This window comes from Oryza brachyantha, chromosome 12 (assembly GCF_000231095.2).
Source record: "Oryza brachyantha chromosome 12, ObraRS2, whole genome shotgun sequence".
Lineage (NCBI taxonomy): Eukaryota > Viridiplantae > Streptophyta > Magnoliopsida > Poales > Poaceae > Oryza > Oryza brachyantha.
Window position 1 is genome coordinate 13,818,270 of NC_023174.2, and position 21,642 is coordinate 13,839,911.

The window sequence follows — 21,642 nt, forward strand, 5'->3', positions numbered from 1 at the left end:
TGCACGGTTAGGAGAAAAATCATGGGACGAATATTTTGAGCCTAATTAGTGCATGATTAGCTATAAGTGCTACAATAACCTACATGTGCTAATGACGGATTAATTATGCTTAAAAGATTCATCTCGCGGTTTCTAGACGAGCTATGAAACTCATTTTTTTTCATTCGTGTCCGAAAACCTTTTCCAACATCCAGTCAAAGGTTTAACGTGACACTTAAAAATTTTCATTTCGCGAATTAAACACGACCTTAGATTCAGGTGCACCGGCTTTCATAGGGGACACTAAGGAGTTCAAGCTTGAAATTGGCTGGTTCTTGCGCGACCATTTTCCATGGTCGGGTGTTCAAATTGTGTAATAAGCCGGTGAAGGGACGCAATGCAGTCCAAATATGGAACGATAAGACGAGTGCTTTTTCCAAGACATCGAAGAGGTTGGGCAACTCACACGAGTTGCATGTATCGCTCTGAAAAAAGCATAGCTACGTAGCACAATTGATGCTCTTGACATTGCGGCAGAAATAATTAATGTCCTTCCGGATTTAAAGAGCGTCTACCTTAATCCAGAGATTGTTTGGTGCATCTTCTTCAGGGAAAAGAAATAGAATGGTATCAAACGGCTAAAACCACCGATGTATTTCTTGGTCATAATATTACTAAATATTATCATTTGATTGCCTAGGATAAACATAGAAAGAAACATAAAATAATAATTACACATTTTTTAAATTAGATAAATAGTTAAATATGTAAAAAATCAACGACATCATTTATCAAAATAGTGGGGGAAATACTTCTCTGAATTTTACTCGTTTGGTTTGAACGAGACACAGATAAGACGCAGCACGATTACAGTCACGTTCGGACGGATGGCGTGAAAAGCGTAGTAATCAATTAGTACATGATTAATTAACTATTAGTTGTAAAGAATTAAAAAATAAATAAATATGATATTTGAAGAAACTATTATATAGAATTTTTTTAAAAAAACATAATGTTTAGCAGTTCGGCAAGCGCATGTTTGTGTTGTGAAAGACGGAATATGGATATCGGACGGTACCGTTAAATGATTAGTCGGAATATGGATAATTAAATGGAATTATACATATTTTATACAACGAATATGTTTTTATGTTAATGTTGTAGTTGATGGAGATTATACAATTTTAATCAGCTATATTTATACTTTTATGTAAGTATAACATGAAAACACCATTATTTGCTTAAAGAATACAAATAACAATATATTAATATAACTAAGCTTGCCCATAGAAGCGAGTGCAGCTATGCTGCGAGCCTACAATAGTTTAATAAACACACTTTAATGTTGATTAGACCAATTAGACTAAATATGACCGATTAATCGTGTCATTTGTTTATAGTTGTACCGAAATTTACTGTTACTCTGACTTAACGATACGGTATGGATCGATCACCGTTTCCGCATATATGGCTGATTAAACGGTTAGGGCGACTGACTTTCACAATACTAACTTGCGCGTGCAAAATAAAGGAACGAAGAGGAGAAGAAAGAAAGAACTCGGTCTACTTGGGCCGGGCCGAGAGAGCCCAGGACGAGTCCCAGAGAGGCGGGGAGGTGGGCCCCACCGAGCAGCGAGAGAGCGGCGCCGCGACCACCCCTCCCATTTACTTTGGGCCACGCGATTCCTCTCCATCTGGGCCTTCTCCTTCCTCTCTCTCTCTCTCTTTCTCTCATTCCCATGGCGGCGGCGGCGGCCTCCTCCTCCTCCTCCTCGGCGGCGGCGGCGGCGACGCCACAGGGGGTGACGGAGCGGCGGGGCATCCCGGCGGCGTCCTTCGTCGAGGACGTCGAGACCTACCTCCGCCAGGCCGGGCTCGACGTCAACTCCGGCCTCGCCTTCCTCCAGGAAAGGTAGATAGATAGCTAGTGGTAGCCTGTGTAGCTAGCTAGTCTCGCGACGCGTCCCCCTCTTCTTCTCTTCCTTGGCGCGCTTCCCGAAGCGCCTTGTCCGTGGAAGGGTGGGCTCGCCGCCGGCGAGGCGGATCCTTAGGGCCAGGGGGGGGGGGGGGTAGCACTCCCCCTCCTCGTCTGGTTGGTGATGGATCGGCAAGATGGGACGGCGTCTCCGTGCGCTTGATGGAGGTTCGGCGTACTGCCGGCGCGCGTACCTTGGATCTATCTATCGTCTATGTCGCCGCGTGATCTATCACCGGCGAGTTCCTCGGGAATTTAGCCTGTCCTGGAGGCGAAACTTGAGGATTGCAGGGTTTGGTGGTGGCATGGCGTTGAAGGGATTGTGATTGGTTCCTTTGCCTGGATCTCTGAGTTCAAGCCTCGGTCTCCTCCTTGTTATTGAAGAACGTTTGGCAAAGGGGTGAACACAGACGGAATCCGTAGCATTTCCTCTACGGAAATGGCGTTGGGTCTGTCAGGGATCAATTGTTTGGTGTCTGACTACAATACTGACGCTGACAGAATTTAGAAAAAACAAGTTCTGGCTAAAAACGGAAACGGCGCTCGGTCGATCGGGAATTTCCGTGACCGTTTTCACCCCTCCTACCTGTTTGCCGATTTGATTAGGCAACGGCCCTTGAGTGTGCATACCTTTTTTGATTGTCTAGCACCAACGGATCGATTTCTTTGATTATTGTTGCCTTGTTGGTGATGCCCATTGGTACACGAGTTGGCGGTGCTTGCATTTGCAAACAATGCATCCAGCTGGTTTTGGACGATAGCTGGATTTCTTGTCAAAGACACATTGTTCAATGAAATTGCTGATTATGTATTGCAGCTTATGCAATGTTTGTTATGCCCTTGTATCATGCTTGATCTGGGAAAGGCTGTTCCCTTCTTGGGATCTTAAACTCTCGTCAAAGCTACAAGCATCTCGATCAATGTGGAAATTAACTGTCCCATGATTGAAACGCCAAGCAACTCTCTCATTTGTCATAAAGCTCATTTTAACCTGTCACTGAATATTGTGGTTATTGCTAATATTTCAAGTAATACTAATAAGGCATGCTATAACAAGTTAATGATAGCTTTACAAATTTAAAGTTAATAATGGCATACATACGTAGACATCTGACCAATTATTCTGATTTGGATTTTTTTTTAAAAAAAGTCGCGCAACCTTATATGGAGAGTGTTTGTTTGCTTTGACCAGCTATAACCTTTTAAAGTTATTGATAGCTTTACACATTTACATTTATCATTAATGATAATATAAAAAGAAAGAAATGTTGTTTGAACGGAGAGATATTAAAAACAATTAATTCCATCTATTTTGGTCAAAAAATTTACTATTCTCCTCGTCACTTGCTAGAATACCCTTTCTTTCAGTACTTTTTGTTTGCACTGAAAAATGCAAATCACATTATGGGATATGAACACATAATAAGAAATAGATTCGGTGGCAACTTAATTAGCACCTAGCTGTTTTCCTTGTTAGCTATATTTATGTTAGGCCAAAACTAACCTCAGTCAATCAATAGCTCAGATTTAAATTGCTGTTACTTCTAGACTGATAAGATGAAGCACCACAGAAGAGCTGTTCTCAATTACATTGCAAGGCTGCATAAAAGGACAGCTATAATGAAAGAAGCAAAATTACATTACAAAAACCACTTTCCACTCGGAGAGCTAGAAAGACACTAAAAGACACTCTCCAAAATGCATATAAGTATAACATCTATACTCCATGCCATTTAATGTTAAAAAAATGGTCCTTCTACATATTATTAATATCGTATTTCATCTCTACTATACAAGTTTACCGTTCAATGCCATCTGCAGGGATAAAATTGTTTTAAAAAATCTTATAATTAACTTGTTCCAAACAATGCTAGCACGTGTATAGTGCATTTTTATCCATGGCAACGCACAGGTATTTTAGCTAGTTGAATGATATAATATGTGGCGAGCTATCTTCTAGCCTATCACTCCTAGTTGCTACTACGTAAACTCTTAGGAGTTAGGACATGCAAAAAGTTCGTTGTTTTATTCATAATATTTTGAGCATGACATTCTATTAAGTAGTATTTCCCTTTCAGTGTATATTGGAAATTCTGTGTGATCTGTCATTTGGTGTTCTGTTAGGCTACTTCATGTGTAGAGCTGATTCTTCTCATGCACTTTATATTAGCTTTGTAAAGACAAACAGAAAATCTATGGTGTCAAAATGATCATGCCCATTTGGACAGATATTTGGTACATAGTTGAGAACAAATTCTTCAATTTTTTTTGTTTGGAAATATCTAGCAGTCTTGGCACAATCTTATCTGTTGTGTGCACTTTCACTTCTATTTGGTTGTGCCTTATTTAAGGAGTAATTTAATCCATTATTTACCCCCCCTTTTTTTTAAGGCTACAGCAGTATAAAATAGTGGAGATGAAACTTCTAGCGCAACAGAGGGATCTTCAGGTGCTCATACAATCAAACTTATGGATTTCTTGTTCATTGAACTGACTTATGCAACTTGTATACATAGTTGTCCATTATGGGTGCTGAAGCTAGGGTGTTTAACTAATCTTCTATTCTGTTGCCACAGGCGAAAATTCCTGATATTGAGAAGTGCTTGGATATTGTTGCGACTTTACAAGCTAAAAGGGCTCTGGGTGAGGTTTGTACACTCCTTGAGGTCATCTTTCAGTAATGTATTTGCGGTGTGATTGGGATGTTTGTTTCTTTTTAGCAGAAAATGCTTTAATTCTGTATGGTTATGCACGTAAATTTTTTTGTCCTGGATACCGGATGAAATACAGTACCATGCCTATGCTCATCAAATATTCAACTTTGATATTTCACTTACCCTTTTAACACTTTTCTGTTAGTTATGTTTGGTGAAGTACACCATACACTTAGCTATCACCTTGTCCTGTTATCCCTAAATGTAGATTGCTGATTACAACTGTGCTTTCATATATTGGAGAAATGCCAAAGTGCTAATTGTCATTTTTTGTTCTACTGTGACATAGCATCATATTAATGTCTGGTGTATGTTAGTTTTACATTTGAGTGACTGATAAATAATAATATATAGTGCATAATTTTTTTATTACATGATTATAAAAAACAGGAAACTATGTTATATTAGAGCATATAAAATGTTATTTACGATAAACCAAAGTGGCAATGTGCATGAATTTTTTAGAACTACTACAAATGGTAAGCACCAAAATGACAATTAGCCTTCTTCAAGGTTTTTATATGTGTATATGGGGAAGAGATTTGAGTTATTGATAGTTTCTTTAAGGCTCAACCATGCGGGGTTCTAATCATAGTGCTGTCTAAACAGACTGGTCATCTTATTAAAAGCCAAGTGTCATGACTTCCAAATAACTTGTTGCAGGCACTCACTGCTGATTTTGAATTATCCGAGGGGATCTACTCCCGGGCAAAAATTGAGGACACCGATTCTGTGTGCCTATGGTTGGGTGCAAATGTAATGCTGGAGTACTCCTGCGACGAGGTTATTTTCGGCATACCAAGCATCTGAATTCACATTCCCTCCTGCTTTAGCTTCTTCCCTCACGCCTTTATATTTTACAGGCCAATGCCCTCCTGAAAAAGAATCTGGAGAATGCCAAGGCCAGTTTAGAAGTCCTTGTTGCTGATCTCCAGTTCTTGCGGGACCAGCAAACCATCACTCAGGTAAACTGGCTATCCGACCTATGATTCCTTCAAGGCTTCAACTCATAAATTCTGTTTGGTTGAGCATCCTAACCATGATGCCATCTTGGTCAGGTTACAATTGCCCGAGTGTTCAACTGGGACGTGCACCAACGGAGAAGCAAGCAGGCTACCAGCCAATGAGATCGCCACATTTTTGTACTTCTTACCAACCTCAGCCAGGCAGTTTAGTCCAGCGTAGCGTGTGCCCTTTGTTGGCGCCTTATTGTGTAACAGTATATCAAGGTTTCTTTTTTATGGTGTCTGGATGATTGGAACTCCGTTGCGAGTAGAAGTTTGAGTTGCACATCGGTTTTGACTGCTTGCCGTCTTTCCTCGTTTGATTGAACATATTTTCGAGGAGCAATATATCATCATTCTTAGAAGACATGGTTAGTTGGTTGGTTGAATACTTGCAGTTCTCTTATAATTGATGTGTACCGTTCAATGTCAACCTGAGCAAGGTTAGAACAGGAGGCATGAGATGCTCAATTTTGCCGACTATGTTGTCGGTATCAGGTGTTAATGCCGATTATGTTGTCTTGAGTCAACAGTTATGGATTAAAGTAATGAATGCCAACCCCATCTTTCTGCTTTTTGAGAGAAAAACTAAAACAACATATTTACTAACAAAAATAATTTATAAATATAAATTTTTTTACACGTGTTCTAAAGACTAAAAAATAAATTACGATGAAAACCTATCTAAAATTAACTTCAAATTTAGGATTGAAAAAATTCTAAAGACTGAAAAATAAATTACGATGAAAAATAAATTCTAAAATTAACTATAAATTTAGAATTAAAAATTTATATTTTGACGCAGAAATGAAAAGATTAGACTCATCGGAATATAGGTTGGCAGCTGCTCTTGCACGACAACTATTTTAACAACTTTGATTTGACCGGGTAAGGAGCGCTTATGGTCTCATCTTTTCGGGGGTGCGTATTTTTATAAGCTAAAATTTAAATTTCAACCTCAAATTTAGAGTTGATTTTGGTATTTTTTATCATATTTAATTTTTTTAACATTTGCTAGATACTCCCTCTGTTGTTTGACTTTTTTGCAGTAATTTTTGATCATTTGTCTTATTCAAAAAATTATGAAAATATTATTTATTTTGCTTGTGACTTACTTTATTATCCAAAGAACTTTAAGCACGACTTGTCATTTTTTTATATCTGTACTGAACTTTTAAATAAGATGAATGGTCAAACGTTATAACCAAAAAAGTCAAACATCTTACATTATTAAATGGAGGTAGTAATTAAAAACATATATATGAACTTTTTATTTATAAATTATATTTTATTTGTAAGTATATCTTTTGATTTTTTTAGCCAAAAGATGAAGGCCTATAGTGACATGCTTTCGCGTGGTTTTTACTGTTTATCTGTACTCTTATAAAACGAGGGTGGACGGTAAATCTAACTGCCCACCTCATCACTGACACAAACTATCTATTAAAAAACGACTATTAAAATTACGTATGAACCACCAACTAGAATTTACTAGTAGCCATCTGGTGTTAATGCTGATTATGTTGTCTTGAGTCAACAGTTAAGGCTTAAAGTAATGAACGCCATCCTTTTGCTTTTTGAGAGAAAAACTATAACAATATATTTACCAACAAAAAATAATCATTAATAAAACTTTTATACATGTGTTCTAAAGACTGAAAAATAAATTATGATAAAAACCTATCTAAAATTAACTCTAAGTTTAGGATTAAAAATTTATCTTTTGACGCACAAATTAAAAGATATGACTCATATTTTTCGTAGGTTGGCAGCTGCTCTTGCGGGACAACTATTAACTGCTTTGATTTGACCGGGTAAAGCATCTCCAACAAATACATAAAAATCAGTCCCTAATAATCTTAGATTGGGGTCATCTTAAAATATTTTAGCCCCCAAAACATGTCCTAACTCCAACAATTGCCCTAAAATTGGTTCCTAAAATTTGTTAGTCGGCCATGTAGAAATTACTGTTAGCTAGACCAAAATGTTGTATGCATGAAAATCTGATAACACATACATACAATGTAGGACATATGAGCAACCAAATCAAATAAGTTAAGTTTACGATCCACTAGAATGATTAGAAGGTGATATCAATGCACCCATTGTAGCATATGTATCTTTGGATAAGTTTAGAATGACAGAAATATGATCTAATTTTAGTTAAGTATTGAACAATGAATATGATGGATTATAGATATTTACAAGATAAAAACTAATAATTATTTATATGTGCTTATATGTCATTCTCCTATAACAGAGAAACTATACTTTTTTTTTTACAATTTGTGATAGATAAATAACCATAGATAGGACATGAGCATATAAAAAATGGCGCCGGTGGTGTTGTGGTGGACAGAAAAATGGTGCCGGTGAAAAGAATTAGCGTGAATAGTGAGATTGGGAGTCCCATTAGGTGGTCTAGATTTGGCTCAAAGAATACCGGTGCTTGGGGATGCTAAAAAAATTGGGAGCTATTTTGGGCAACGGTTAAAGTACGTTTTTAGCTTTTCATACCAATATTTGATTTTTGGAGTTCATATTGGAGTGTTGTTGGAGATGCTCGGTTTCATCTTTTAGGTGCTGCTCATTTTTATAAGCTAAAATTTGAATTTTAACCTTAAATTTAGAGTTGACTTTAGTATTTTTTTATCGTATTTTATTTTTTAATATTTACCAACAAAGAATAATTTGTGAATAAAACTTAAAGGCTGAAAAATAAACTATGATAAAAACTCTCACTAAAATCAACTCTAAATTTAAATTTAGGACAAATTTACTACAGGACATAGAAAGTTTGCGTTCTTTGCTATAAGATATTGCAAGATCGTGATTTGGTCGGAGGACACCGTAAAAAAATAGTAATTAGCCACTGGACACCGACGACATTATTTTATACTTTCCACTGGTTTTGGAGAGAGAAAAATAGTAAAAGTAATAAAAATACGCTTGTCTCTTTCATTTCGGAGACGGAGGAGGACGACGAGAATAGGCTCTCATCGGAGGAGCTGAGGAAGACAAGAACCAGTTCCACTGTAGGTACACTACAAATGGATCCTTTATATGACGTCATCCTCGTATAAGGACATTTAGTAGTTTAGTCATGTTTTCTCAAATTAAACCAGCGAAAACTATAAAATAATATCACCGTTGTCCAGTGAATAATTATAACTTTTTTATGGTGCTCTTCTGCCGAAATACAATCTTGTTTTGTAGTGTTCACCGGCAAAGAACACAAACTCTTGTAGCAAAATTTGCCTTAAATTTAAGATTAAAAAATCATATTTTGGTTTTAAGTATAAATTGAAACAAAAGATAATGCTGATATCGTAATTTTGTAGGTGGCAGCTGCTCCTGTACGACAACTATTAACTGCTTTGATTTGACTGTAAACAGCGTTTATGGGCCAATTTTTTCGCTACTGCCTATACTAATAAGTCAAAATTTAAATTTCAATATTAAACTTAGAGTTAATTTTAGTATTTTTATTGTAGTTTATTTTTTAGCATTTTATTTTAAATAGTTAAAAACATGTATATATTTTTTATTTATAAATTATTTTTTATTTGCAAATATGTCGTTTGAATTTTTTAGCAAAAAGACAAAAGATGAAGGCCTACAGTGAATGCTTTCGCATGGCTTTTTTTTCTGTTTATCTACACTCTTATAAAATATGAGTGTGGACGGTAAATCTGCCACCCACCTCGTCAAAAACTATATATATTTTTTAATAAAAACGACTATTAAAATTACATACCAAGCACCCACTAGACTTTACTCTCTCGAAAAGAGAAGAAAAAATGATTGGGTAACCAATGCATCGTGTGTTGGTGAAAAGTATATACATCAATTCTGAGACGATATATATACAAAAAAATAACATTAATATTTGTTAATGATATTTTTAATAAAATGTCGTTGCCACGCACGAACACCTAGTAAGATCGAACATGAGTAATAAACAATACTCTATGTTAATTGTAGAATATAAGGATTTTCAGGTTTATAATGTATTATAGAGTTGGTGAAATTAAATTGGGTGAAGTTGATTGGTGGAAAATGGAATAGTAGGTTAAAAACTTTAGTGGAAAAGTATATATCCGAGGCAGTTCAAGTCAAAAAGAATTGGAAGGGGTGCACAATTTTTCGTAGTAGTGCTTGTGCCTTGTGGGCAAAATAGTTACCTCGGCTTCCAAATGATTATCACTAGTTACTACTTCCTAATTAGTTTTTTAACGGTTGATATCGTTGATTTTGAAATTAACATTTGATATTTTTTATTAAAGACATAATATTAATTATTTTGATGTTGTTTCTTCACTATTAAATGTACTTTAAACATGTCTTATATATTAAATATTTATATAATTTTTTTAAATAAGATGAATAATCGAACATAGTTCTAGAAGCCAATAGTTTCAAATAAATAAAAAGGAGGTTGTATTTTCTTTTATTAACTTTGGGCACTCATCCTATATATATATATAAAAAGCGCAATTGCTCTATTAACCCTGTTTTGAAGCACAACTAACAAAATGATCCTAGTTTTTTTCACTTTGCTTTTGCTTATTTGACCCTACTTTCTAATTTAATTGTTTGAAATATATGTGATACATTATGGAGAATTTTGAATTATATTTGTGATATATTTGATACGTTATGCACAAATTTGAAATATATTCTTGATAAATCAAATCTGTGCAAAACATATCAAATGTATTTTAAATAATTCAAATATCTCCATAACGTGTCACATATATTTCAAATATTTTAATTTATATTTTTGTTTTTGTTAACACTGTCAGCCAAGGTTAACGGAATAGGGTTAGACGGTTGGTTTATTTATTTATTTTTTTTGAAACGAAGGTCAAATAAGCAAACTGAAAAGATATGATCATTTTGTTAGTTAGGCTTCACAGCATGGTCAATAAATTAGTTGTCCCTTAAAAACTCTCTCTACTTATTTTTATTTGATACCGTTGACTATTTATCTACATTTGACCATTCGTGTTATTAAAAAAATACATAATTATTAATTATTTTATTGTGATTTGATTTATTACTAAAGACACTTTAAGCATGATTTATAATTTGTCATATTTACACAAAAGTTTTGAATATGATAAATGGTTAAACGTAGATTTAAAAGTCAATAGCGTCAAATAAAAACATAGACGGAGTATATGGTATACAAGCACAACCATATGATTACTGACCATAAATTAATCTTTTATAAAATATTAATAGTAAATTTAACACAATGATAATTAACGATGATAACTAAATCAGAACAGATAAAATGCGTCTACTAGAGTTAGTAATAAAGGAGGAAGTTAAGTTGATTCTCATATTTTTGGACCTATACCCAGGAGGCCTGCTCCCTCCGTCCAAAAGAAAAATCCAAATTCCTAAAGATGGCTATGTTCAGATTCATCCTTATGAATTATTACCTCCGTTTCATAATATAACATAATGTAATGTTTGACTTTTTTATATAAGGTTTGACCATTCGTCTTATTAAAAAATTTAGTAGAAATATAAAAAATAAAAAGTAATGCTTAAAGTTCTTTTTATAACAAGTAGGTCACAAGAAAAAAATGATATTTATATAATTTTTTAAATAAGAGAAATGGTTAAACGTTACATGTAAAAAAATGAAATATCTTCCGTTATTAAACGGTGGGAGTATGTTTTTTTGGAAGGAGGGAGTACGTGTACAGTGGTGTGTACTGAAACCTTTTCTTCGCTTTCTCACACTGATGCTGCACTTAGACAGTTGGACACCAAACAGACCATGCTTAATAAGCTCACACTAAATGGCCCCTAATAGTTGACCGGCCTCCCTAAAACGCAAACCTTTCTTCTCCTTCGTCGTCCACACCGCCGACCGGCGAAGTATATAAAAGTTTTTATTCATAAATTATTTTTATTTAAATATACTCACTCCCTCATAGTTCGAATTTTTTATTTTAAAAATTTTTAATAAATAATTTTATTACTAAACCTCCGGAGAAAATATTTTCAACGTATAAACCTTTTAGCCATACTACCAATATTGGCGTGCCAAAACGGTAGCATTGTCTTGCCACGCCACTGACAATGGCGTGGCAAGACTCCTATGCCATGCTACGCTGACTAGGCTGCGTGGCAACGTTCTCTTGTCACGCCACCAATATTGACATGGCCGAAAGGTTCAGTTATAGAAAAATTCTGCCCGGTGGTTTAGTAAGGATGTGTTTGGATGGGGGGTTTTAGATGAATAGGATATGACGGTCCATTTTTTGTAGGTGTTTGGTTGGTGGGCGGGAGTGGGATAGGACGGCCCGGGGGGAATATTCCCCCAAATGCCGGATGGAGGAATCCGGCCGATTTGGTCGGATTTGGCCGCCCGAGTGAGTAGGCGAGCGGGCGAGCTGGCTGACGGCGACGAGCGGGCGACGAGCTAACCGATGGCGACGAGCTAACCGGCGACGACGAGCGCGGCGACGAGCTGGCCGCCGCCGACGAAGGCGACGATGAGCAGGGCCATGAGCTGGCCGCCGACGACGACGATGGCGATGAGCGTGGCGGCGACGGCGACGAGCGCACCAGCGACGACGAGCGCGCGGCAGCCGGGGGGAGGCGGCGACGAAGACGAGCGCGCCAGCGGCCGTGGGGAGGAGGCGACGGCGGTGGCCGGGGAAGGAGGCGCGACGCGGCGGCTGGCGGGAGGAGGCGACGGCCGGGGGGAGGAGGAGGCGGCGGCGGCCCAGCCGCCCAGATCCAGCCTTTTCTTCCTTTTTTTCTTATTTCTTCTTTTTTTTCTTTTTCCTATGTATATTTATAATGGAGAAAGTGAATTGTTGAAAATTTTATGTTTTGTATTGTGTATTAATTTGATTTTATGTTTTGTATTGTGTATTAATTTGATGGGAGTTATACTCATCTACAAATTCATCGTACTCTCTCCAACCAAACAAAAGGATCACCAAATCCATCTTCATCCCTACCATCAAACAAAAGACTGGATCGCCATATTCGCTCAACCAAATAAAAAACTGGATCGCCATATCCAACAAAATATGGATCGTCATATCCCATCCAGTCTTGACCATGAACCAAACGCACCCTAATAAAATTACTTGCTAAAAAGGTTTATTTAATAAAAAATTTTCTCATAGTTCATCTACGCAAATAGGACCTGACACTGTTGGCCAGACTACTGAACGATTCTACTCCAGCCTCCAGATCAGTATGTGGTGCAATTCTTCAACATATGCCCATTTTTTGCCTTGGGTAATCCTCTGCAGGAATAATTAATGTATAGCATATCTCTCGATGAATTTCTTAGCATAAAGTTTTAAATCTATTTTTCAACTTTATAATGGTTATTACAATCATTTATCTATTCAACAATTAGCACAGAAGAATACATATGCTAATTTAACGTTGATGGTGTTTTTTTTTTGGCTTCATTTTTTTCACATTGGTGTTGATTCAAAGGTGGATGTCGTTTGTTTTTTTTAAAATAAAACATTATATTTGTAAACGAAAAATAATTTAGTAATAAAATTTTTATATAAGTTCATAGTAATCTAAAAGCAAATACTGCAAAATAAACAATAATAGAAAAGCCCCAAACAACTTTAAATTTGAGGCTAAAAATTTAAATTTTATTTTATAGATATAAGCATAAGTGAAAAAGATTAGACAAAATAAACAGGCCATGTGAAGCTTCCCAATCCATTCTCTAATATTTGACCATAAGCTGCAAACCATACTTAGCTTAGACAAAAGTGGCCCTTAAATGGATGACCAGAAAATTCCTTCATTGAACTAATGATGTAATCTTCCAATATATTAATTGTCCCAGCATCACTCTTGTTGTCAACCAAACTGACAAAAACCTGCAGGATTCTCTTCTCTGAAAGCGTGTAGAGGCGGTTGACAATGTCGGTATTTCTATCGTAATATGAAAATTCTGCTCCAGCAGCAATGATTAGTGCAGCCACATCATGATTAATTTTGAACTTGAGTTGGCAATCCCTGCCTGCTTATGCAGTTAATACGGCATGCATTAGCTAATTGGTCAATCTCTTGCTGTTGTTTACTCACAGCATCGTCTTACCCGCGTCATATATTTTCGCTTTTGCTTATATCTATTAACCAAATTTTAAATTTCATCCTTTAAAATTAATTTTAAAGTTTTTTATTATAGTTTATTTTTGACACTTAGCTTTTAGATCTATATGAATACATATATAAAAGTTTTATTCACAAATTAATTTTTATTTATAAATATTTTATCTGACTTTTTAATCACCCCCTCGTTCTAAATTTATCATATTACTAAGTTCTTCTCTCATGTATACAGTGGACTATCAGCGGATCTATACGTGGTTAAACATCACCAGTACCGTCTTTTCATTTCTGCTTATACTTACGAGTTAAAATTTAAATTTTTAATCTTATAAGTTGATTTAGGGTTTTCTTATCGTAATTCATTTTTAATTTTTACTTTTTAGATCCTTAAGAATACGTATATAAAAGCTTTATTTATAAATTATTTTTTGTGTGTAAATATATCATTGCACTTTTAAACTTAAAAAACCAAATGATGACCACCTATGCATTTATGACGATTTTGTGGGTACACATCACAGGACCGACCTCATTAGTTTAGTTTGATTTGTTTGATAGTCACGATGAACTCATTTTAGAGAGGACAGTGTGAAACTTAGATTTTTATTTTTTTGACAAATAGTGCAATGAGATTATATTAATATAATGTACTACTCCCTCCGTTTCACGATGTAAGACTTTGTAGCCTTAGTATAGATTCATATAAATGCTAATGAATCTAAACACATATATATATATATATTATATAAATTCATTAATTGATAAATTTAAACAAGAATAGAAAGTTTTACAATATGAAACGGATGTAGTATCGGCCTTCTCTATGTGTGTATATAATATGTATGTCTGTCTGTATATATATAGAGTTTGAGAGAGAGACAAAACAGAAAAAGGGGCTGTACGGCTTTAAATGCAGCAAGAGATGCGTGAAAAAATAAGTTCAGAACTAACACTGACCAACTCCAGCACGCACAAAATAAGCATGTGAACGAATATCAGCCACAATCTTCAAATTCATTTTGTAATTTTGATTTTTTTTAAATCTGATTTCATCAATTTAATTTGTAACCACCTGGCTTGTTTTTGCCTTGTTGCCATATAACATGATTGTTGAGCCATAAAATGGCTTTTTATGAGCTACAGGAATGTTGACTTGATGAGTCATTTAGTTGCTTGATGCTGCCATCACCGTACGGTTTATCCTAGAAGCTAGAGAAGAATCTCAACTAACCCACTCATTTATTAGTGCCCATGAACTAAACCAATTCAGATACATCATAGCAGCATGGGCATTCCCTGGAGGACCAGCGCACGTCATTAGTAGCCATGCAAGATTAGTGGAATTTGGAAAGATTGTCGCTAAATTGTAAACAGATGTAGATGTAGACGACATAGGAAATTGTAAGAACATATCGATGTTGTTAGCGACGGATTCAGGATGGCTGGCACTCTTCTTTTTTCTCACCTCTCTTCTTCCCCTCCCCTCTCCCATATATATTTTCTATGAAGATTCAACGTGTAGGGGCTCTAACATGCTGGATCCGCCAGCCTTCTTCTTCTATATCACTCTCTTCTTCCCCTTCCCTCTCCCATATTTTCTACGTGGATCCAACGTGTAGTGGCTCTAGCATGCTGATCCGCCACTATATGTTCTGATTCAATGATGAATAAACCTTCTGTGTATTCCCTAAAAAGAAGCTATGAATGATGAATCAACGTTAATGGTGAAATTAATCAATTTATCACCAAAAAAAATCATTGACTGGATTTTATCATGTAAATCTTCGGGAAAAATGAATTAATCACTATAATGAGAAATGCACAATTGCACAATATATGGTAACCTATCCCAGTCACATTCTTTATGAATGCCAAAACTCCTAGCCATTATTTCGATATCTAAAAGAAAGAGATCAGTCGACCATTTTCCGTCTAATTTATAAATCAATCATAAAACATGTTGAATATGGCTGAAGATCTTTTTTTTTCTCTACCAAGAATAATGCGTGCTTTAGTTTTGCTTTCATGTTGCTTCCCATATTCTCTATCTCCTTTTCCCTTTTAAAGAATTGAACTTGTTAATTAGATAATGAAAGAACTGAACTTGCAGGACTCTCCATCTTAGATTCTGATCGACCACTAACCAACTTCTAAAACTGCAACTAAACTAAACTGTATTCCGATTGATCAGCTGCCCATGCTATATATTCTAGCTGCGGACTGATCTGAATTTCATTTAATTAATTAGTTTAATTTCCACCTAATTTTTGTATGAACACTGGTTCATTCAAATTAATAAAGTTGATCTCTTTAAAGAAAAAATCCACTCAACGTAAATGCATGAATCCACTTGGGATGATCTCTATCATGGACATGATTAGTTCTTGGAGGTATTAGCAGAAACTAATGACAGAGCATAAATTTGAGAATTTCTCATTTTTTTTTTGTCGGCAGTGCCCCCTCCAGCTACATAATTCTAGCACAAGAGTATGGCTAAACTTGTAAAACTTTAACTATAAATAACTTTTAAAATATATAATTTGAAATTACTAGGACAACATGTATAGGTGATTCATAAAGTGTCCTTTAATATAAATAAACATTTATTTATTTATTATGTATATTTTTAATAGAAAATCATAGTTAAAAATAAATTCAGAAGACCGTATCGTTTGTCTAAAACAGCAAGAACTATCAAACTGAATAGAGGAGTTCTGGTACTTCTCAAAATACTGTAAGAGAACACTTAATTTCCTTTTCCAAATAATTAAGGTACTACTTAATTATTTGGTTAGATACATTAGCACATGCATGTCAGCATGTGTGGCAACAGAAGCATGCATGCAGATGTACTGACGTACATACATATATAGTCAAACAATTAATCAGCTACAATCATTTGGTTAGCACGGGTTCAGTTGTCATCAGAAAAATTAAGTAAAGTTGAGTACTACGTTAATATTGATTAAAGGAAGTACCATATATATATGTCTTAATTGTCTCATCGTTACATTAATACGTACCCTTTAGTTTATTTCACATTTCCTCTCGGGAATCTATGGGGTTCTATGCAAATATGAGGCATATTTGTTTTATTAAATAAGAATATAATTTACTAATAGAATATCTTAGCACAAAATTAAAGTTATTAGCTTTGGGTTGGGAAGTGCTTTATTATGACTGTATTGTTGTGACATAAACAATATATTAGTAAATTTATTAAAGTCTTATCCTAACCAAACAAAATACATATTATATTTTAAAATGGAGGATCGTACATTCAACTTAACATATAACAGCTCCTACATTCTAATATTTATACTTATTGTTTAGAATATCATTGACACAAGAGATTCTTGAGAAGCACAAGTTTGTTTGAATGTTTGATGATTAATTTTTCTGATCATTCATTCATAAACAATGTTTAAAACATTATACTACGTAGGACCGTATAAATCATTTTTCATGGTAAATATGACAACACGCCTTTGACACATATATATTAGTGAATTAGGATTTCAACATTTGATTGTACACATTCTAAATGTCATTTGTTTAAGAATAAATAGCTTATCATAAAACAAAATAAAACTCATGTCGAACCAGCTGTCGAGTAAAAGTTCAACGAGAATCTGAATTAAGTCACATTTCCATTTTGCCCTATTCTAACCACTATTCCATTTTTTAGAACATTTAAGAAAACAGTCTCTTGCTTTTAAGTAATTAATCTAGGGCCAAATCATGTTTATTACCATTAATTAAACTCATTTTCTAAAAAGAAAGAAGTACAATGACCTAGCTAGTACATAGGCCATTCCTAACGAGGAGATTTATTTTTCACATTTCCAAGAGAGTCGTGCAAGCAATTGAAAATAAATTAAAATTATCCTTCGTTAAACACCTTTGGAAAAGTTAAGGGCTCGGTATTGGGTCAATCGAACAAGTTGAGGTCCTTTCTCTTTCAGTCCCAAGTTATAGTGAGGCGAAGGTGTGTCAAAATCATAATGCAAGATTATCTGACTTTACTTCTCCTAACACAGAAGAGGTTGATACATGAGCTACAATTATCGGGCTACATTATTAGCCATCAAATCAGAAAAAAGTTATGTCAGAGAAACGTTGCCCCTTGCTTTGTCGGCATAGTCTGGAGTGGAAGTGTTAAATATTTAGTTGATGGTTAAAATAGTTCATACAATAAAAGAAGCTATATGCATTAAAAACACTGAGTGCACAGTTTTATATCGACTAAACATATTTCATCACTATAATTGTTGTTTTCTTAAATTTTATTGGCACGACTCCGTATTTAAGGGAGTGCAACTCCAATAAAAATATTTTGAATTAAAGACCAGAAAGAGATAGTAATGGCAAATTAATTTGGAAACAACTTTATTAATTAGCATGCACGACTATGCTATACTAGCTCTCTCTCTCTCTCTCTCTATATATGCACTGGGAGTGCAAACACGAACTCACGCACGCCATGGCCAAGACCAAGCTCTTCCACGCCGTCTTCTCCTTCCTCCTCCACGTCGCCGTCGGCGGCGGCGGCGCGCCTCCGCCGCCGCGCGCCGACGTCTCCTCCGTGACTGTCCATAGGCGCCTCCCTCCCGCGGCGCGGCTGGCCGCCCCGACGACCGCGCTGGTCGTCGACGTCGAGGGCGCGCTGCTGCTCCGGTCGTCGTCGTCGTCGCGGCGCTCCTCCTCGCTCTTCCCCTACTTCATGCTGGTCGCCGTCGAGGCCGGGAGCTTCCTGCGGGGGCTGCTGCTGCTGCTCCTCTACCCGGTGATCGCCCTCCTCGCCGGCGCCGGCGGCGGCGGCGACGACGACGTCGCCGTGAGGGCCATGGCCGCGGTCGCCTTCTGCGGGCTGAGGGAGTCGCGGTTCCGCGCCGGGCGCGCCGTGCTGCCGCGGTGGCTCCTCGAGGACGCCGCGAAGGAGGCGCTCGAGTACGCCGTCACGCGGCGGCCGCCGTCGTCGTCGTCGTCGAGGAGGGCGGCGGTGGTGTGGGCCAGCGCCATGCCGAGGGTGATGGTGGAGCCGTTCCTGAAGGAGTACCTGACGCCGCCGGATGCGGCCGGCGCCGCCGTCGTCGTGGCGGCGAGGGAGATGAAGGTGGCTTGGGGGTTCTACACTGGGCTCATGGAGGGCGGCGGCGAGGTGGCGTCGTCTGCGCCGGAGGTGAGGAGGGCGATGGAAGGCGTCGACGACGTCGTGGGGCTGTCCGGAGAAGCCATGGATCTGCTTCGGACTCCTTTGGTGTCATTTTGCAAGGTAAAAACCGCCGGTGCCATGGAAGAACTTCTCAGCTGTCGGCGTGTATAGCCTTGACCATTAATTGCCACATTAGCTTTGACAATGATCCTTTAATTGCCTCATTAAGTTTGACAATTATCCTTAAAATTGCTTTATTGGTGATTACTGTTAACTCTGATAAGCATCAAGTAATAACAGTGACGGATCTAGCCAATAAGACTAAAGAGGCCTGAACAAGTCAAAGTTTTATCTTTAATTTTATTAATTTTTATTATAAAATTTTATGAAGTATTAGTAGGGTTGTGTGGTCTCACATAAATTTTACGGGGCTAGCGGAGGCTTGAGCCTCGGCCGCCCCATACTAAATCTACCCTGGTTCGTTAAGTGTTGAGAATATGATGCATGCAATTTTTAAAAAACAAACCAATATTTATGGAGATCTGAATTCATAGATTATTATGTATGTATAAAAAGTGCTGGAATTTGACTATATAAGTATTACTCCATCTGTTTTATTTTAAGCTTGTTATAAATTCAGACATCTCCAAATTTAACCAATTTTATATAAAAATTATATAACACCGCACGATACCAAATTAATTAGTTTCATCCTATCCATTGTTGAATATATTTTTTAAAAGTATATTTATTTGGGTTGAAAACACTGTCATACATTTTTATACACCTAACAAACCTAACAAAATGTTTGTGTTAAGACAAAATCAAAATGACTTGTAATAAAACCAAACTTAAAATTTTGGCAGGAGGTGTACGTGGTGAGCGGCGAGGAGAAGAGCAAATGGCGGGCACTGCGGCGGCGCGAGTACCCGAGGCCTCTCGTCTTCCACGACGGCCGCCTCGCCTTCCTCCCGACGCCGCTCGCCGCCGCCGCCATGCTCGTCTGGCTCCCCTTCGGCTCCGCCCTCGCCGTGGTACGCCTCGCCGTCGCGCTCGCCCTCCCCTACGGCGTCGCCACGCTCATCCTCGCCGCCACCGGCCAGTCCTGGCGCCTCAGGGGCTCGCCGCCGCCGTGCGCAGACGACGGCGATGAGCCTCGGCGGCGGCGGCGCGGGCAGCTGTACGTGTGCAACCACCGCACGCTGATCGACCCGGTGTACGTGTCCATCGCGCTGGACCGGCCGGTGCGCGCCGTGTCGTACAGCCTGAGCCGCCTCTCGGAGCTCATCTCCCCGATTGGCGCCACCGTGCGCCTCGCCAGGGACCGCGCCCACGACGGCGCCGCCATGGAGCGGCTCCTCGACGAGGGGGCCCACGTCGTCGTCTGCCCCGAGGGCACCACCTGCCGCGAGCCGTACCTGCTCCGCTTCAGCCCGCTCTTCGCCGAGCTGAGCGACGGCGTCGTCCCCGTCGCGCTCGCCGCCGAGACGGCCACGTTCTACGGCACGACGGCCGGCGGGTGGAAGTCCATGGACGCTCTCTACTACATGGCCAACCCGAGGATGTGCTACACGGTGGAGTTCCTCCCCGCCGTAGACACGACGCCGGTGAGGGAAGGGAAGGTGGCGAGCACCGAGCTGGCCAACGGCGTGCAGCGGCGGCTGGCCGAGGCTCTCGGTTACGAGTGCACCATGCTCACCAGGAAGGACAAGTACCTCATGCTCGCCGGCAACGACGGCGTCGTCCGCCGCCGCGACGGCTAAGCTCAGCGCCGGTGCAACGCTGATAGAGTGTGGCCCACACGTCAGTGAACGAGGTATCTGAAAAGAGAGTGAGTCAATACTGTATGCCTAGAGGCATCAGAAAATACAGAAGTAAAATAAAGCAAATACTGTAAACAGCGTAAATGTTCTCTTTATTAATTATATTTATAATTTTTGAGTTCCTTGTATATTGTTTTGGTATTATAATACTCCCCCTATTTTAATAGAGGATGATGTTGACTTTTTGTTACACACGAGATAGTTCATCTTATTTAAAATATTCATGTAAATATGTGAAAATGCAAGTTGTACTTAAAATACATTTAGTTATAGATCCAATTGCAACAACATAACTATAATTTTTTAATAAGACGGATGGTTAAATGTATATCAAAAAGTTAATGACGTTATATTATGTGATGTACTACTAGTAGGGCTGCATTTGGGGATGGGTTGTTAACCGACGTGGAAAACACGGTAATAGATTAGTATATAATTAATTAATTATAAAAAATAAAAAATAGATTAATCTTAATTTATAAAATAATTTTCCTATAAAAAATTTTTGTAAAAAATACACTGTTTAGCGGTTCGGGATGTGTACGCGTGAAAAAGGGAATTCTAGGTTGTTTAGAGGGAAACACAGGGCCTAGGCCTAGTTTGTATAATACTTTAAGTCTTGATGCTGGTGTAGTTTCTCTAACCTGCACATGAAGCTTGACTAAAGAATAGAGAAAAATAAACTCAGTAGAGCTTAAACTGACATAGCCATCATCTCACTTTTACTTTTGCTTATAAGCAAAATTTTTAACATTAAATTTGAAGTTAATTTTAGGTTTTTTATCCAATTTAATATCCAGACTTGGCTTTTTACATCGCTAAAAACACGTATATAAAAATTTATATAAAAATTATTATTTATTTACAAGTA

At 37.7% G+C, this 21,642-nt stretch overlaps 2 protein-coding genes across 2 annotated transcripts; both read left to right on the plus strand.

The window, feature by feature from the left end:
* The first annotated feature begins 1,677 nt into the window (after window positions 1–1,677).
* On the plus strand, window positions 1,678–6,037 carry LOC102721323 (probable prefoldin subunit 3). The gene is made up of 6 exons (XM_006664040.3): window positions 1,678–1,891; window positions 4,346–4,403; window positions 4,531–4,602; window positions 5,332–5,451; window positions 5,532–5,633; window positions 5,727–6,037. Exons 1-6 carry the CDS (start codon window positions 1,719–1,721, stop codon window positions 5,793–5,795), a joined length of 594 nt encoding a protein of 197 aa, XP_006664103.1. The 5' UTR covers window positions 1,678–1,718; the 3' UTR covers window positions 5,796–6,037.
* Window positions 6,038–18,240: 12,203 nt separating this feature from the next.
* LOC102707737 (probable glycerol-3-phosphate acyltransferase 3) lies at window positions 18,241–20,920 on the plus strand. The gene is made up of 2 exons (XM_040529879.1): window positions 18,241–19,068; window positions 19,815–20,920. Exons 1-2 carry the CDS (start codon window positions 18,241–18,243, stop codon window positions 20,709–20,711), a joined length of 1,725 nt encoding a protein of 574 aa, XP_040385813.1. The 3' UTR covers window positions 20,712–20,920.
* The last annotated feature ends 722 nt before the right edge of the window (window positions 20,921–21,642 follow it).

What these genes read in the sequence shown, in the direction of transcription:
- LOC102721323 (XM_006664040.3), top strand. Translation starts at nt 1,719, where the DNA reads ATGGCGGCGGCGGCGGCCTCCTCCTCCTCCTCCTCGGCGGCGGCGGCG. An exon ending in CTCGCCTTCCTCCAGGAAAG is followed by an intron (nt 1,892 to 4,345) that starts GTAGATAGATAG and finishes CTTTTTTTTAAG; the next exon opens with GCTACAGCAGTATAAAATAG. An exon ending in TGGAGTACTCCTGCGACGAG is followed by an intron (nt 5,452 to 5,531) that starts GTTATTTTCGGC and finishes TATATTTTACAG; the next exon opens with GCCAATGCCCTCCTGAAAAA.
- LOC102707737 (XM_040529879.1), top strand. Translation starts at nt 18,241, where the DNA reads ATGCACTGGGAGTGCAAACACGAACTCACGCACGCCATGGCCAAGACC. An exon ending in CTTTGGTGTCATTTTGCAAG is followed by an intron (nt 19,069 to 19,814) that starts GTAAAAACCGCC and finishes AAATTTTGGCAG; the next exon opens with GAGGTGTACGTGGTGAGCGG.